This window comes from Dryobates pubescens, chromosome Z, assembly GCF_014839835.1.
Source record: "Dryobates pubescens isolate bDryPub1 chromosome Z, bDryPub1.pri, whole genome shotgun sequence".
Lineage (NCBI taxonomy): Eukaryota > Metazoa > Chordata > Aves > Piciformes > Picidae > Dryobates > Dryobates pubescens.
Window position 1 is genome coordinate 78,618,016 of NC_071657.1, and position 18,484 is coordinate 78,636,499.

Here is an 18,484-nt window from a genome sequence, read left to right on the forward strand (position 1 = left end):
TGTCTGTGCTGAGCACTCCAGAGCTGCCCCAGCATTGCAGGGAGGTCTCAGCAGAGCACAGCAGAGGGGCAGAATCCCCTTCCTGCCCCTGCTGCCCACACTGCTGGGGGTCAGCCCAGGATACTCCAAGTGGTCCTACCGAGTTCCCAGAGCATATCAGGGTCACCCCAGTGCTGGAGAGCACCCAAAGCCCCTCCAGCCCCTGGCAGGGCTTCATTGCACCCACATGGGAAGGGTAAGGGCAACTGGTGGGCTCTGCCCAGCAGAGGACACAGGATCCCAGGATCAGAGGATGTCAGGGGTTGGAAGGGGCCTCTGGAGATCTCCCAGTGCAAGCCCCTGCCAGAGCAGGAGCAGAGAATCCAGCACAGGTCACACAGGAACACATCCAGACAGGGCTGCAAAGGCTCCAGAGAAGGAGACTCCACAACCCCTCTGGGCAGCCTGCTCCAGGGCTCTGTGACCCTCACACTCTCCCCATGGTGGTGGGGAGGAGGAAGAAACCCAGCAGAACTTCACCCCCGTGGTGGGGCAGGGGTCAGGGGTGGGAGTGCTGCCAGCTGCTGTCCCCCCCCGCCAGCCACCCTGCCCGCCCGGACCCCCTGCGCCCTTTCTATTCGGTTGGGTATTGATCTGCTGGCAGCAATGGGCTGGATAATTAGGCAGGAATTAGGGTTTCTATTACAGCCAGGAGGTTGCCCCAGCTGATTTATCACCTGAATAATTTGCTGTGATTGAAAGGAAATTAAAATGAACTCCATTTGACAACTGTGAGCCTTTATGGGCTGTGGTGCAGGCTCAGGAGCCAAATTAATAGCCTGGTGTTGGTTAATAGTCTGCTGAGAGTAAATATGGGGAAGGTTTTTCCTCTCCTGATCTCTTCCCCTAGGCTGGGGGTTAGACTGGGCTGGTTTGGTGGTTGGTTGTGGGTTTTTTTCACCCCTCCCACCAACCAAGCTGCAGAGTGGACCAGGGGAGGCTTCAGCAGCTGGGCTGTGAGCAGAGGTGGAAGCCACAGAGCATCCCTGCTGCCTGCTGCTCCTTTCCCACCTCTGCAGGAGCCACAGGATCACAGACTTTGGGTTGTAAAAGCCCTCCAGGATTATCACCCAGTCCAACCCCAACCCAACCAAACCCTGGCCCCAGGTGCCATGGCCACAGCTTGCTGCAACACCTCCAGCCATGGGGACTCCACCACCTCCCTGGGCAGCCTGTGCCAACCCCTGACCGCTCTGGCAGCACAGAAATTGTTTCTTATGGCCAACCCAAATCTCCCCTGGCACAATCTCAGGCCATAGAAGAAGGGCTTAGTGCTGGCAGAATGGGGGTGAGAAGGCAGCAGCCACCAACTGCCCCCAGCCAGCACCAGCCAGCATTGGCACAGTCCACCCAGCTGCCACCGCTGGCCAGCCTCCACTGGACTGGGGCAAGGGACCTGCCATGGGCAGAAGAGGTGGCTCAGGATGGCAGGAGGGTCAAGCACCCACCCACAGACTCATCCCACACTCTGTGGCCCCTAGCACCCTGTGCCCCCCCAACACCATGTGCCCCGGGCTCCTGCTTGCCCATGAGGAGCTGTCACCAAGCTGGCAGATGGATGCTGTGCTATACTCCTCCTTCTCCTCCTTCTCCTCCTCCTCCTCCTTCTCCTCCTTCTCCTCCTTCTCCTCCTTCTCCTCCTCCCTCCTCCTTCTCCTCCTTCTCCTTCTCCTCCTCCTTCTCCTCCTTCTCCTCCTTCTCCTCCTCCCTCCTCCTTCTCCTCCTCCCTCCTCCTTCTCCTCCTTCTCCTCCTTCTCCTCCTTCATCTTCCTTCTTCTCCTTTGCCTTTTCCTATGAATCCATGAATCTTCCAGGCCTCCTCCAGCCACAACACTTCTGTGATCCTTGCTTCTACATCTTGAAGCACTTCTGCAGGTGGCAGGTGAAGAGAAGATCCAACCCTGGATGCTCAGACACAGCCATCAGTGGCTGCCAATAATTTTCCCACCAGAAGACAACTGAAGGCAGAGCCAAGCAAATATTTTCTCTGTGTTTTCATTGTGGGTCTGTGAGTGCTTCCAGGAGATGCTCAGCAGCCAATGTGTCCCTCAGGAAAAGTCCTTTTCTTCACACAAACAATCAATAGGTCACTTACTTCTGACTCTCATCAGCTTCTGTTCACTTTTCTTGCACCTGGCAGGTTTCTGACTTTTCCCTGTGGTTCCTGAGGACCCAGCTGCAGCAGGAAGGGTTTGAGGGGGGGTCTGGAGGAGTCTGTGTGAGGAGGAAGACCTGCAGGCTCCATGCTCTCAGGAGTTGCATCCCTGTGGGCGCAGCACCCAACACATCTCCACAGAGAGAGCAGCAAGCTGTTCTTGCCAAGGTGGCAAACCCTTGGCCAGGTAAAAGCAGAGCTTGAGGATGCTTCAAAGGGCTGCATGTCCCTCTCTTGGTCAGCTCAGAGAACTTCCACACCACAGCTCTCTGAAGCAGAGGGCACTCAGGGTTTCTTTCACTTTGTGCCATTTTCCCACCTTTCTTTGATCCATTAGCAATTTTCCCCTCCAGATTCATTACATATCCAAATTACCTCTGCCTGTGCTATCTACAAATCCAGACTTACCTGCACTTCACCAACACACACAGCTCACAGCATCACAGAATGGCTTGGGATGGAAGGGACCTCAAACCTCATCCAGCTCCAACCCCTGCCATGGGCAGGGACACCTCCCACCAGCCCAGGCTGCTCAAGGCCCCATCCAGCCTGGCCCTCAGCACCTCCAGGGAGGAGGCAGCCACAGCCTCCCTGGGCAACCTGTGCAAGGGTCTCCCCATCCTCACTGCCAACAAATTTCTTCCTCCTCTCCACTCTCAATCTGCCCTCTCCCAGCTCAAAGCCATTGTCTCTCATCCTGGCACTCTCAGACCTCGTCCTAAGTCCCTCCCCAGCTCTCCTGGAGCCCCTTCAGGTCCTGGGAGACTGCTCTGAGGTCTCCCTGGAGCCTTCTCTTCTCCAGGCTGAGCAGCTCCAACTCTGCCAGCCTGTGCCTGAGTAGAGGTCCTGCAGCCTCTGTTCATCCCAGCCCTTGTCCAAAGCCCCTCCCCAGCTTTCCCACTTTCCCCCACCCTTCCCTCTCCTGCCCTCTCCCTTCTGGGGGTTGCAGATCCCACACCTCGAAGCAAGGACAGAAAAGTGGTGCCTGGAAGGGTCTGTGGGAAGGACCAGCAGGTCCCTGGGACTCATCCCTGTGGCTACCTGCACCTGCTCAGCTTTTCACAGGTCCCTCCCCAACTCCAGTCTAAGTCCACCCTCCTCAAGCTAACACTATGCAGTACCCCACGTTAGCCTGGTCCCTACCCAAGGCCAGAACACCTGCATGGTGCTCAGGGATGGACATGAGAACAGACCTCAGGCTGAGCTGCTGCTAAAGGCAGTGCAGAGGGGCTGGGAATTCCCTGCTCAGAGCAGCAAGCAGCTTCCCTCCCACGTCAGTGACCTGCAGAGGGCTGAGCCTGGCCACGTCGTGTTCTGCCTCATTATCACCCTGATCTGAAGTCTGTTGAAGTCAATAGAAATATTCCTGCTGGCTTCAATGAGAATTCGATTGGGCTCCTGCCTCAGGCTGACAGCACCACAGAATACATCTCAGCCCTGCACACCGACCCAGGCTGAGGATCCTGGCTCAGCAATGAGCCCTGGGGGCCAAGAAGGACGGGGGGGTCCTGGGGGCATTCAGAGGAGTGTGTCCAGCACAGCCAGGGAGGTTCTCCTCCCCCTCTGCTCTGACCTCCTGAGACCTCACCTGGAAGACTGCATCCAGCTCTGGGCTCCCCAGCTCAGGAGGGACAGGGAGCTGCTGCACAGAGCCCAAGGGAGGGCTACAAGGATGAGGAAGGGCCTGGAGCACTGCCTGGGGAGCAGAGGCTGAGAGCCCTGGGGCTGTTCAGTCTGCAGAGGAGAAGGCTGAGAGGGATCTGATCAATGTCTCTCAAGAGCTGAGGGCTGGGGGTCAGGAGGCAGGGGACAGGTTCTGCTCAGCTGCAGCCTGCCAGAGGCCAAGGGGCAGTGGATGGCAACTGCAGCCCAGGAGGTTCCAGCTCCAGAGGAGGAGGAAGTTCTGCAGTGGGAGGCTGCCAGAGCCCTGGAGCAGGCTGCCCAGAGAGGTTGTGGAGTCTCCTTCTCTGGAGCCTTTGCAGCCCTGTCTGGATGTGTTCCTGTGTGACCTGTGCTGGATTCTATGCTCCCCCTCTGGCAGGGGCTTGCACTGGAAGATCTCCAGAGGTCCCTTCCAACTCCTAACATCCTTTGAGCCTGGGATCTGTGATCCTCATCCCCACTACCAGGACATTAACACTCTTGCCTCTCCAGTCAAGCTGATCCTGCTCTGTACCCTTCATCCCACAGTTTTCCTCTGCAAAGGCCTCAGTCCTGCTCTCAGAGCCACCCAGAGACCATCACTGCCAGCCACAGGCTTGTCCCCTCCTCCTCTCCACCCTCCATGCTGAAGCCCCTCCAGCTCACTGCTGTTTCTCCTGTCTTGATCTCCAGAGGATCTCCTCCCCATGCTTTAACTTGGCAAGCCCATGGTGGCTGGAGAGGGCTTCCCCATCCTAAGGGATGGAATTGTGAGAAGGCACCAGAGGACAAGCTCAGCCATGGCTGAAAGTCTAGAGAGCAGCCAGTCCCAAGCACTGCCAGCCCAGAGCCAGCCCTGCCCTGGGCTGACCCCCAGCAGTGTGGGCAGCAGGGGCAGGAAGGGGATTCTGCCCCTCTGCTGTGCTCTGCTGAGACCTCCCTGCAGTGCTGGGGCAGCTCTGGAGTGCTCAGCACAGACAGGGACCTGGTGGAGCAGGGCCAGAGGAGGCCACAGCAGTGCTGGCAGGGCTGGAAGCCCTCTGCTGTGAGGCCAGGCTGGGAGGCTTGGGGCTGTGCAGCCTGGAGAGGAGAAGGCTCCAGGGACACCTTCTGGTGACCTGGCAGTGCCAAGCAGAAAGCTGGGGACAGACTTTTTCTCAGGGCCTCTTGTGCCAGGACAAGGGGGGAGGGTTTGGAGTGCAAGAGGGAGACTGAGAGTGGAGAGAAGGGAGAAATGTTTGAGCCTGAGGGTGGGGAGAGCCTGGCCCAGGGTGCCCAGAGAGGTGGGAGCTGCCCCATGGCTGGCAGCAGTGGAGGTCAGGTGGCTGTGAGCAGCCTGCTGTGGTCGGGGATGTCCCTGGGGGCTGCAGGGGTTGGGCTGGAGCTGCTTGGAAGGTCCTTTCCCATACAACCCAGTCAGGGATTCTGTGACCCAAAGACAATTGGCCTCACAACCCTGGAGGGGGATTGTTGAGTACAACATGCACCTCCAGCCCCCTCCAGATGCAGGCTCCTCTTCTCCCAGCCACACCATCCCTGTCCTAACTGTCTTTGGCCTGATCCAGGCAGCTTCTCCCTCTCAGTGAAGCACCACCCCAGCTTTGCCTGGCAGCAGCTGCCCTGGTGAGGGATGGAGTTCACCCCACACCCTCATGTAGCTGAGCTGATCACTCAGGTGTCACCTAGGAGGAGGTCACCTGGAAAGTCTCCCTTCACAGCCCACCAAAAAGCAGGAGCCAAACCTAACAGCCCCCAACCCTGGCCCACACTTCCAAGTGCTCCAACACAGATGGAAGCAAATTACTGCAGGCTCCACTTGTGAGTAAAGTTACAAGCCCTGACAGGTTCATCTCTTCCCAGGTGTCTTCTTTTGGCTCTTCCTTGGAAGGAAACACCATGACCCTTCCAACATCCTCCTTCTCCTGCAGCTGCCTCATGGCAGACCACAGGGCCATGCAGAGTCTGTCCTGGGCTTGATGTTGCCTTGACTGCAGAAGTTAATCAGCTTGGCTACAACCACCTCCATATATCCTAGGTGGTAGCCACCCCCCAGCCTTGTCTTGGTGCAGGAGCTGCCAGGCACTGATGATGAACTGGTTCCAGCAGGTTGTAGCCATAGCCAGGAGGCTCTCCTGCCCAGCAAGCAGGTCTGCTCCACCATCAGGGATGAGCTTGCCCACCAGCTTTGGCAGGAGGGTTTGCTGCACCATCACACAACCTCCCTCAGCATCTCTGTGACCTCCTAAGGCCTGCAGCACCCTCTCAACCCAGCTGACAGCAGCAAAGCTCCAGCCTTGACTCCTGGGCTGTAGTCACAGCTGCCTAGGTGGACCCGGGGAGGCCTTTGCTGCACCAGCAGCCAAATGTTCCACGTTTGATAACAGCTCAGCAGCATCCTCCCTCGGCTCTCCCATTCCTCTCAGGAGACCAGCAGAAATTTCCCTCTGGGCAACATCTCCCTGGAGCTTCAGGGACACAGCTCAGAGCCTGCAGAGCCCCAGTCTCGCCTATGGAGACAGCCTGAGAGAGTTGGGGCTGTGCAGGCTGGAGAGGAGAAGGCTCCCAGGAGAGCTTCTTGTGGCCTTCCAGGATCTGCAGGGGGCTGTAGGAAAGCTGGGGAGGGACTTGTGAGGGTGTCAGGGAGTGATAGGACTGGGGGGAATGGAGCAGAACTAGAAGTGGGGAGATTGAGCTTGGCTGTGAGGAAGAAGTTGTTGCCCATGAGGGTGGTGAGAGACTGGCACAGGTTGCCCAGGGAGGTGGTGGAAGCCTTAGCCCTGGAGGTGTTTGCAGCCAGGCTGGAGGTGGCTGTGAGCAACCTGCTGTGGTGTGAGGTGTCCCTGCCCATGGCAGGGGGTTGGGACTGGGTGAGCCTTCCAGCCCTGGCAATTGATTCTGTGATTCTGTAATTCCTTAACTCTATGATTCTGTGAACAGGAGTGAGCAGCCCTCTCCCATGGCCACCCTCCTTGCAGCCACTCTCTGTGGCTTGGCAGGGGCAGCCCCAGCTCCAGCACCGGCTGCCGGAGCGGGGTGGGTGCCTGTCCTCCCCAGCATCCCCCTGCTCAGACGGGACAGCCACCATCTGGTGGCATGTGAGGGCCACTTCACCGCCCCCAGGCTTCTCCTGGGCTCCCTGTCCTGCTTCTGGATGAAACCAAGTCTATTGTCTCCCCAGCAGCTGGGGCAGCACCCTGGTTTGGGTTGGTCACAGGGTGATGGTTTGCTCAGTGCTGAGCCTGGGACCCTTCAGCCTCTCCCCTGCCTACATCTCCCTGAAGGGAGGTTGCAGCCAGGTGGGGGCTGGGCTCTGCTCCCAGCACCCAGCACAGAAGAGAGGCCACAGCCTCAAGCTGTGCAGGGGGAGGTTTAGGCCTTGATCTTCGACAGGAGTTGTTGACAGAGAGAGAGATTGCCCTTGGGATGGGCTGCCCAGGGAGGGGCTGGAGTCCCCATCCCTGGAGGTGTTTCAGGAGAGCTTGGATGAGGCACTCAGAGCCATGGTCTGGTTGGTGAGTTAGGGTTGGGTGAGAGGTTGGACTTGGTGATCCTGGAGGTCTCTTCCAGCCTGGATGGTTCTGTGATTGATTCTGTGAGGCTGGGAGAGGACAAGGCCCAGGCTGACCAAAGGGACACTGCAGCTCACAGCATGTCCTCACCACTGGACACTGGGCATGCAGGCTGGGCACTGTCTGGCGGGTCAGTGCGGGGTGAGCAGCTGCACTGTACAGTCACCTGGCTCTGCTGTCTGTGTGCTCTGCTCTCACTGCTACAGCCATGGCCATTACCATTGCCAATACCCTTGTCCTTACCATTGCCATCACCATGGCCATTACCCTCACCCTCACCCTTGCCTTTACCCTCACCCTTACCCTTACCCTCACCCTTACCCTCACCCTTACCATTACCATTAGCACCACAGACTCACAGCAACACCCAGGTTGGAGCAGACCCTCAGGAGCACCAAGCCCAATCCCTGACCTTACTCTCCAAGGGTCACCCCTAAACCAGAGCCCCAAGCACCACATCCAAACCACCTGGAAACACCTCCTCCCTAATGGGGACTCCACCACCTCCCTGGGCAGCACATTCCAGTCCCTGACCACTCTTGCTGGCACTAAATGTTCCCTCCTGTCCAGTCTGAAGCTGCCCAGTGGCAGCTTGGGGCTGTTCCCTCTTGTCCTGTCATTAATTACCTTACCCTTACAATTACCCTTATCCTCACCACTACCATTTTTGCTGTCAGCATCAGTACTACCCCTCCTTTCCTGTCCCAGCACACTGCCTTTACCTCACCTCAGACGTTTCACTTCTCTTTCTCCCAGTTCTCCTCCCCACCCCAGCACAGGGGCAGTGAGCAGGCAGCCACCTGGTGCTCAGCTGCCTGCTGGGCTTAAACCACACAACTCTGCTAACCCATTCTGACACAAAACAAACCCACCTCAGCACCTTCCCCACCTCCTTCCACCCCGAGTTCACATCTGCAAGCGCCAACTGGGGAAACAACAAAACCACAGGATCCTGGAACCACAGCATGGCTCAGGCTGGAAGGGAGCTCAGAGCTCATCCCCTGCAGCCTCCCCACCATGCCCAGGGACACCTCTCAGCTGCACTCAGCTGCTCAAGGCCTTGAACACCCCCAGGCAGGAGGCAGCCACAGCCTCCCTGGGCAGCCTGTGCCAGAGTCTCACCACCCTGGCACTGCAGAACTTCTTCCTCAGCTCCAGCCTGACCCTGCTCTGCCTCAGCTCCAAACCATTCCCCCTGCTCCTGTCTCCAGACACCCTTATGGGAAGTCTCTCTGCAGCCTTCCTGCAGGATCCCTTCAGGTCCTGGCAGGCAGCTCTGAGGTCCCCCTGGAGCCTTCTCCTCTCCAGGCTGCACACCCCCAGCTCCCTCAGCCTGGCCTCACAGCAGAGCTGATCCAGCCCTTGGATCATCTTTGTGGCCTCCTCTGGACTCTCTCCAGCAGCTCTGTGTCCTTCTCCTGCTGGGGACACCAGAGCTGGACCAGCAGAAGATGGTGAGATGTCCCCACAAAAGACAGAAGTAATGACAGATGTGAGCTTAAAGGCTTGAGAAATCCCAGCAGAAGCAAGCTGCATCCTCACCAAGCAATCACCACAAGCAATTGTCAGCAATTACCAACAGTAATCATCAAAAGCAGTGATCCCCATTGAGACTCCTTAAAGACACCGTCACAGAGGGCTGGCAGGAGATGATCCCTCATGGCCCTCACAGCCACAGGCTCCCCTGGGAAGACCCAGGGCTTGTCTGAGTTTCCAGAGCCCTTCCAGCTTGCTAAAGATCAGATCCAACAGCAAGGGCACTGAAGACTGATGGCCAAATGCACCACTGGGTACCAAGTGGGACCAGTGGTGGTGCTGGTGGCAGCCATCTCCACCTCCCTCTCAGCAGCTGAGCTGAAGGCTGCCACCCAAGAAGAAGGCAGACACAGCTCATCTTGTCAGCTTGTGTGTGGCCTTCTCTACTGCACAGGCAAGAATGGAGCTGCCTCCCAGAGCCAGTGCCAAGCCCTCCTCAAACACACTGCTGACCAGGAGGTGCAGCTCCTTCGCCTCCACACCCCAGCTGGCTGCCTCTCTCAGCGAGAGCCAACTCCAGGGCTATCAAAAGCCACTCATGGGCACAAAACATCTCCCCTGTGCCTCTACCCTGCAAACTGTGCACTTGATGAGGCACCAGGCCGGGAGATGCTTCTCCTTGTTGCCTGCACAGCCTTCCTTTGATCTGAGGAAAGCACCAGTAGCTGAGACAACTCTTCCAGGACCCCCCTGGGGTGGCCAAGCCCCCAGCAGGTGCCATGCCCAGCCCAAGCAGATGCTGCTGCTCACCCAGTAAGGGTCTGCCTGCAGGCTCAGCCCCTGGTGGCTGGCATGCAGCCGGGTGAGGAGCTCGGTGCCACAGCACCACCCTGCTGAGAGCCTGAGGAGTGCCTGGCCAGGGGCCCCAGCAGGGAGCACGCCGGGAGGACGGGCAGCAGCTGCAGCAGTACCTGCTCTGGCTTGATGGGCTCCGTGGTGGTGAAGATGTCAGAGTAATGCTGCCTCTCGAAGACCCTGTCCAGGACCTCCAGCTGCTGCTGGGTGAAGAGGTCTCCTCTCATCTGCTTCCGAAGGAAGTCTCTGCCCGGCAGCGAGTGGCCGTTCGGCACCGGGGACTCCTGAAGGCCTTTCAGAGGGGAGGGAAGAAGACAGAGGATCAGCAGGCATGGCAAGGAGAGGGCCTGCTGAGGGCTGCCTGGGCTCACCCCTTGCACACAGCATCACAGGCTCACAGAAACATCCAGGTTGGAGCAGAGCCTCAGGAGCCTCCAAGCCCAACCATTGACTTACTCTCCAAGGGTCACCCCTAAACCAGAGCCCCAGGCACCACATCCAAACCACCCTGAAACACCTCCACCCTAATGGGGACTCCACCACCTCCCTGGGCAGCACATTCCAGTCCCTAACCTGGGACTGGGACAAAATCACAGAATCAGAGGATGTCAGGGGTTGGAAGGGGCCTCTGGAGATCCTCCACTCCAAGCCCCTGCCAGAGCAGGAGCAGAGAATCCAGCACAGGTCACACAGGAACACATCCAGACAGGGCTGCAAAGGCTCCACAGAAGGAGATTCCACAACCTCTCTGGGCAGCCTGCTCCAGGGCTCCAGCCTGCTCCCAGCCCTTGTCCCAAGTCCCTCCCCAGCTCTCCTGGAGCCCCTTCAGGTACTGAAAGGCTGCTCTGAGGGCTACCTGGAGCCTTCTCTTCTCCAGGTTGAGCAGCACCATCCCTCCCAGGCTGTCACCATATCAGAGGTTCTCCAGTCCTCTGATCATCCCAGCCTGACCACTCTCCACTACAGACACCCCTCTAGGCCAGCCACCATCAGTGATTTCCCAGACATCAGAAATAGGACAAGAGGCAATGCTCACAGCTACTTCAGTGCACCACCTGAGAGCATCTGAGTCATGGAGGACACACAAGGATGAGTGCATCAGCCAAAGCCACAGTAGCAGCCAGCTCCAGGAATCACAGAATCACAGCATGCTGAGGTTGGAAGGGACCTCTGCAGATCACCCAGTCCAAGCCCCACCTGCCAAGGCAGGGGCACCCAGGGCAGGGCACACAGAAACACATCCAAGTGGGTCTTGAAAGTCTCCATAGAAGACTCCACAACCTCTCTGGGCAGCCTGCTCCAGGCCTCCAGCACCCTCACACCAAACAACTTTCTCCTCCTGCTCACATCCAACCTCCTGCCCTCCACTTTCTGCCCCTTGGCCCTTGGCCTGTCCCTGGGCACCACTCAGCAGAGCCTGGCCCCAGCCTCTTGCCCCCCACAGCTCCTTTAGCTCTTGCTGAGCATTGCTCAGCTGCCCTCTGGGGCTGCTCTGCTCCAGGCTCTCAGCCCCAGGGCTCTCAGCCTTTGCTGCTCACAGAGCTGCTCCAGGACCCTCAGCATCTTCCCAGCCTCCCCTGGACTCTCTCCAGCAGTTCCCTGTCTCTGGAACTGGGGAGCCCAGAGCTGGACAGAATACTCCACCTGTGGCCTGACCAGGGCAGAGTAGAGGGGGAGGGCAACAGGCTTTACCCATCCACTCCCCACTTGCTTCACAGCCTTGCCACGGTGCCTGCAGGCTCTGCCCAGCACCATGCCATGCTCAACTCTGAGCCATGGTATGCCCAGATCAGGAGGGAGAAACCCTCCACCCTGCACCACCTCCAAGCAGCAGGAGCTGGCCAGACAACCTTTGGCACTCCTGCCACTGCCCAAAGACAGGTGGTCCCCAGGGCCCAGAGCTGCCAGCACAGTACCCTCAGCAAGCTCTGCCCTGGCATGGCAACTTCAGGCTTGGCAGAGATTGACTGGAAAAAAGCTCTGGGGGAAAGGCCTTGGGGTGCTGGGGGAGGAGAAGCTCAACCTGAGCCCCCAGTGTGCACTGGCAGCCCAGAGAGCCAAGCAGAGCCTGGGCTGCAGCAAGAGAAGTGTGGCCAGCAGGGCCAGGGAGGGGATTCTCCCCCTCTGCTCCACTCTGCTCAGACCCCACCTGCAGCTCTGGGTCCAGGTCTGCAGCCTCTGTCCCAGGAAGGCTCTGGAGGTGCTGGAAGGTGTCCAGAGAAGGGCCCTGAGGAGGAGCAGAGGGCTGGAGCTGCTCTGCCATGGAGACAGCCTGAGAGAGTTGGGGCTGTGCAGGCTGGAGAGGAGAAGGCTCCCAGGAGAGCTTCTTGTGGCCTTCCAGGATCTGCAGGGGGCTGCAGGAAAGCTGGGGAGGGACTTGTGAGGGTGCCAGGGAGTGATAGGCCTGGGGGGGATGGAGCAGAACTAGAAGTGGGGAGATTGAGCTTGGCTGTGAGGAAGAAGTTGTTGCCCATGAGGGTGGTGAGAGCCTGGCACAGGTTGCCCAGGGAGGTGGTGGAAGCCTCCTGCCTGGAGGTGTTTGCAGCCAGGCTGGAGGTGGCTGTGAGCAACCTGCTGTGGTGTGAGGTGTCCCTGCCCATGGCAGGGGGTTGGGACTGGATGAGCCTTGAGGTCCCTTCCAGCCCTGACAGTTGTGTGATTCTATGACCATGATATGGCAGCAGCCTGGCCTCTGAGCCCTGCCCTGCTCCCTCTGCCTCGGGCAGAGATGTTTAGCAGGAGTCATAAGTGACTGCCCATGGCTGAAGAGCCTGGAGACAAGTTTGAGGAAGGTGGAGATTGGCAGCTGGAAAAAAAGCCTCTCGCCTGAGAGGGGCTTGTTGCAATTTGCTCCTCAGCAGCTCACGGCGGGGTCCTGCTCCCCCCTCCAGCTGTCAGCGCTGCAAACGTTTCTGTTATGCCGGCAGAGAGGAGCTCTGCAGTATTCCCACGGCTCCAGGAGGTGGAACTCCAGCAGCAACAGCAACAGAATCAGAATCACAGCAAGGTTCAGGTTGGAGCAGACCCTCAGGAGCACCAAGTCCAACCCCTCACCTTACTCTCCAAGGGTCACCCCTAAACCAGAGCCCCAAGCATCACATCCAAACCACCTTGAAACACCTCCTCCCTAATGGGGACTCCACCACCTCCCTGGGCAGCACATTCCAGTCCCTGACCACTCTTGCTGGCACTAAATCTTTCCTCCTGTCCAGTCTGAAGCTGCCCAGTGGCAGCTTGGGGCTGTTCCCTCTTGTCCTGTCACTAATTCCCTGGGAGCAGAGGCCAGCACCAAGCTCTCCACAGCCTCCTTTCAGGGAGCTGGAGACAGCCATGAGCTCTGCCCTCAGCCTGCTCTGCTTCACACTAACCATCCCCAGCTCCCTCAGGCTCTCCTCATCAGCTTTCTTCTCCAGGCCCTTCACAGCTCCCTTGCCCTGCTCTGCCCTGGCTCCAGCACCTCCACATCTCTCTTGTGCTGAGTGCCCCAAACTGGACACAGCACTGGAGCTGTGGCCTCCCCAGAGCTGAGTCCCAGGGCACAGTGCCCTCCCTGCTCCTGCTGGGCACAGCACTTCTGATCCCAGCCAGGATGCCTTTGGCTTTCTGTGCCACCTGGGCACTGCTGGCTCCTCTTCAGCTGCTTGTCCATTAGTACCCTCAGGGCCCTTTGAGCCAGCAGCTTTCCAGCCACACTGCCCCAGGCCTGCAGCACTGCTTGGGGTTGCTGTGCCCCAGGTGCAGGACCTGGCACTTGGCCTTACTGAAGCTCCTCCTGGCCATGGATACAACCTATTCCTTGCATTCTATATGTCTAGATTTTAGTCTGCTTGTCAATGAAGCTTCATCTGCTTCCCTCTGAGCTGGCCTGGCATCTTGACTTTGGGGCTAATTTCACCCCACAGCATTCTTTCAGTCTGAGCACTCATCAAGCAATCAAGCAATGCCCCACATTGGGCACCAGTTAATAGGAATGTGTTGGGTTGACATTTAAAACACACACACACCAAAAAATAAGGGTGCCAGGCCAGCTCAGCTGGAAAGCAAAGCAAGCTGCATTTACAAGCAGACTACAGTCCAGAAATGTGGAATGCAATGAATATGTACAAAAATAGGGCAAGATTTATATAGATCTACAATTTATAAACAACACAAGAACCTCCCACCCCCCCCTTGGGCAGGACCTCAGACCTCCCCAGCCCTGAGCAATGGGGTGGTGCCCACAGGTCCAGCTGGGGTGATGCCCCCCAGGGCTCTCAGCAGTGGGGATGTCCCACGAGGTGCCCAGCTCCACAGCACAGCTCTTGTGATGCAGTCCTCCTCTGAAGGAAGACAGAATAGTCCAGTTTGGGGCTTTTGGGGTTTGAGTTTTAGGGGGTTTAAAGGCCAGGGGTTCTGAGGGTTAATTAAGGAAGGTGACTGGTGAGTCCTGGGCAGTGCCCATGTTGACAGAGGATTGTGGCTTCTGCCTCTAATCTGTGCTGTCCAACTTCGTTACCTGGCCTCACACCTAATTACTCCACCTCATAGGCAAACACAGGCTAATTAGGAAGGATGTTACTCACCACATTTAAAATCTTATGAAGCAAATGAAATATTAGCAGGAGGCACAGGGGTGATTTGTTTCCCTTGTAGCAGGGCTGTAAATTAGTCCAGAGAAGATAAAGACTTTGTTTAATCACCACTGGAAGGCTTTGTCTGAAGCATAAACAGGAACCTACACACCTCCCCTGTCAGGACTGCCTGCCACTGGCAGCCTCACAGCCTCCCCCAGCCCAGCCTCAGTTTCAGGGCTGCTCACAGGCTTGGAGATCCAGAACCACAGAAAGCATCTGGTAGGAAGAGACCTCAAAGCTCATCCAGTCCAACCTTCCACCCAGTTCAGGGTCAGTCCTAAACTGTGTCAGCTGCTTGAACACCTCCAGGGATGGGAACTACGCCAACTCCTGATCTGCTCCCTTAGGCTGGGTTTAGAATGGCTTAGTCTGGGTTGGGGTTTTTTTTAACCCCTCCCACCAACAAAGCTGCAGAGTGGACCAGGGGAGGCTTCAGCAGGGGGGAAGGCCACAGAGCATCCCTGCTGGCTGCTGCTCCTTTCCCACCTCCACAGGAATCACAGGACCACAGAGTTGTTTGGGTTGGAAAAGGCTTCTGAGCTCACCCAGTCCAACCCCAACCCCACCATGGGCACCAAACCCTGGCCCCAAGTGCCATGGCCACAGCTTGCTGCAACATCTCCCGCCATAGGGACTCCACCATCTCCCTGGGCAGCCTGTGCCAGCCCCTGACCACTCTGGCACCACAGAAGTTGCTCCTCATGCCCAATCTCAACCTCCCCTGGGGCAATCTCAGGCCATAGAAGAAGGGCTTAGTGCTGGCAGAATAGGGATGAGAAGGCAGCACTCCAAGAAAGGACATTGAGGGCTGGAGCAAGTGCAGAGAAGGGCAAGAAAGGAGGGGAAGGGTCTGGAGAAGAGGGCTGGGGAGGAGCAGCTGAGGGAGCTGGGGGGGGTTGGTGTGGAGCAGAGGAGGCTGAGGGAGACCTCCTTGCTCTCTGCAGCTCCCTGAGAGGAGGCTGCAGCCAGCTGGGGCTTGGGCTCTGCTCCCTAGTCTCAGATGACAGGAGGAGAGGCAATGTCCTGAAGTGGTGCCAGGGGAGGCTGAGGTTGAAGATGAGGTTCTCCTCTCAAGGAACCAGTGGCACCCCCTGCACTGGGCAGTTTTGACTGTTCCAAGCACTGCTATTTATTGGTTTTAAGTTTGTTTGGGGGTGTTTACCCCACCCCAGTAAAAAGCTTTGTGTTTGGAGGTGCTGCTGGCCAGGCAGAGAAATCACAGCAGGGTGGGGAAAGGCTCTGGCTGTAGATCAGAGTTGAGAAGGAAGGGGTGGGGAGGCAAGGGGGATGTGGGGGGAGGATGGTGGGGAAAGATAAATCATCAGAGATCCAAAAATACTTTTCATTTGGAGAAGAGATCATTCCCATTTCTGTGGCACTGATGGAGTCTCTGCTCTGTCTCCATTACCCACCGCAGGCAGCCGGAGCCAGCCGCTGGCTGGGCTACAGATGACATTCCCCCCATCCCCCTCACCCCCCCAGATAAGATGGGTCACCAATACAGATAGATATGATCTTCAACCTCTATTGATTGACCAATTTCACAAGCAAAGACTGGTGAAATGAAGCTGAAATGAACATCATGCTTTAACTCATTGAACCCATCAGGCCTGAGTTAATCTGGCTGCCCACTGTCTCTGATAGAATTCAATTGATCAATCATGTTTCTGTGATAGTACCATTTCAGGGGCTTTATTGCTTCTTCATTTCCAGGCTTGACCCTGCTGGATACCCTCGGGCCAGCTCTGCTCCTCCTGCAAGGCACAGAGACCTCCTCCTCCTCTTCGTCCTGCCCACGGCCCCGTGGAGAGGCCCCCGGGGAGGGGGAGGGTGCTGAGCAGCACTCCCAGCTCCACAATGTGGCTGCTGCAGCTGTTTCACAGCCAAGAGGAGTGAGAGGACACAAGAGGCCCCAATAGCCCAAGCCCCCTGACCTCCAGTCAGCACCCACCACTTCCCTGCCCACCCCAGCCCAGACTCGGACAAGCAAGAGAGGGAGTTGGGGCTGTGCAGGCTGGAGAGGAGAAGGCTCCCAGGAGAGCTTCTTGAGGCCTTCCAGGATCTGCAGGGGGCTGCAGGAAAGCTGGGGAGGGACTTGGGAGGGTGCCAGGGAGTGATAGGCCTGGCGGGGATGGAGCAGAACTAGAAGTGGGGAGATTGAGCTTGGCTGTGAGGAAGAAGTTGTTGCCCATGAGGGTGGTGAGAGCCTGGCACAGGTTGCCCAGGGAGGTGGTGGAAGCCTCCTGCCTGGAGGTGTTTGCAGCCAGGCTGGAGGTGGCTGTGAGCAACCTGCTGTGGTGTGAGGTGTCCCTGCCCATGGCAGGGGGGTTGGGACTGGGTCAGCCTTGAGGTCTTTTCCAGCCCTGACAGTTCTACAATCTCCCCAGCAGTAACCTCTCTCCACCATCCCTCCTTTTCCATCTGACTCCTGGTCCAAAGGGAGTCTCCATTCTCTCTGTAGCCACCTTTTAACTACTGGACCACGGTGAGAAGGCCTCCCCTGAGCCTCCAGCAGCCTCACACCAAACAACTTTCTCCTCCTGCTCAGGTGGAACCTCTTAGGTTCCAGTTTGTGCTCCTTACCCCTTATCCTGTCCCTGGGCACCACTCAGAAGAGCCTGGACCCAGCCTTCAGCTTTTGATCAGCATTGATGTTTGAACATAAAACCAGATTAGAGGAGCAGTCAAAAATCCCACAGGAGATCCTCCACACCTTCCAGCACCCAGGCACCAGGACAGGCTGGGGCTGCCCTGCTGCAGAGCAGCTCCATGCAGAAAGCCTTTGGGGTGCTGCTGGGCAGCAAGTTCTGCATGGCACAGCAAAGGGCCCTTGTGGCCAAGGGAGCCAATGGGGTCCTGGGGGGCAGCAAGCAAAGTGTGGCCAGCAGGGCTGGGGAGGTTCTGCTCCCCCTCTGCTCTGCCCTGCTGAGACCACCCCTGGAAGCCTGTGTCCAGCTCTGGGCTCCCCAGTTCCAGAGAGACAGAGACCTGCTGGAGAGAGTCCAAGCAGAGGAAGGAGGAGGATCTGGGGCCTTGAGCATCTGCCCTGTGGAGAGAGACTGAGAGCCCTGGGGCTGTTTAGCCTGGAGAGGAGAAGGCTGAGAGGGATCTGATCAATGTCTGTCAAGAGCTGAGGGCTGGGGGTCAGGTGGAGGGGGCCAGGCTCTTTTGGGTGGTGCTCAGTGACAAGCAGCAATGGACACAAACTGGAACAGGGAAGGTTTCACTTGAACAGGAGGAGAAAGTTTTTGGTGTGAGGGTGCTGGAGGCCTGGAGCAGGCTGCCCAGAGAGGCTGTGGAGTCTCCTTGTGTGGAGGCTTTCCAGCTCCCCCTGGATGCATTCCTGTGTGACTCTGCTCTGACAGGGGGCTTGAGCTGGATGATTTCTGGAGGTCCCTTCCAACCTCTGATGCAGTCTGGTACTGTGATCCTCCAGGGCTGGTGGTGCTGGTGGTGCTGGTGGTGGTGGCTCCATGAAGCTGTTGCAGAGGCACTAATGCCTCTGAGGCTGGGGGTGGTCTGGATGACCATCCCTGCTGCTCAGCAGGTCTGTGTCCCACCTGCCAAGACCCCCAGCAAGGCAAGCAGTGCCCACAGGGCTATGTCCTGCATATGCCCACTCTGCTGCCCTCCTGTGTAAGTGCCCAAGGCACCCAGTTCCCCTCCCTGGCACTCCCTGCAGATGTGCAGCAGGCTGTAGTGCTGGTGAGCTGCAAGGTGCCACCATGGCTTCAGTGCCCACTGCAGGGCAGCCGAGGGCTTGGGCACAGCTGCAAGGCTTTCCTGCCACAGAGTAGGAGAAGCACCATGGCCACTGCATGGCTAACATCACTGCAGGAGGTGAGGAGCTGGCATCTCGTGGCAGATGGCTTCTGAATAAATAAACTCACCCCTCTTTTTTGGTGATGCCCATCACCAGCTTGGTGGTTAATCATAGAACTGAACCACAGAACTGTCAGGGCTGGAAGGGACTTCAAGGCTCACCTAGCCCCAGCCCCCCTGCCATGGGCAGGGACACCTCACACCACAGCAGGTTGCTCACAGCCACCTCCAGCCTGCCCTTAAACACCTCCAGGGCTGAGGCTTCCACAACCTCCCTGGGCAACCTGTGCCAGGCTCTCACCACCCTCATGGGC

The 18,484-nt window shown here is 57.8% G+C and overlaps 1 protein-coding gene across 2 annotated transcripts in view; it reads right to left on the bottom strand.

Moving 5' to 3' along the window:
- PAX5 (paired box 5) overlaps positions 1 to 18,484 on the bottom strand; it is a 142,761-nt gene that overhangs the window by 86,270 nt on the left and 38,007 nt on the right. For both annotated transcript variants that reach the window (XM_054178165.1, XM_054178166.1), the window contains exon 6: positions 9,852 to 10,027. In XM_054178165.1, the coding sequence (XP_054034140.1) occupies positions 9,852 to 10,027 (176 nt within the window). The remainder of the gene's footprint in view (positions 1 to 9,851; positions 10,028 to 18,484) is intronic.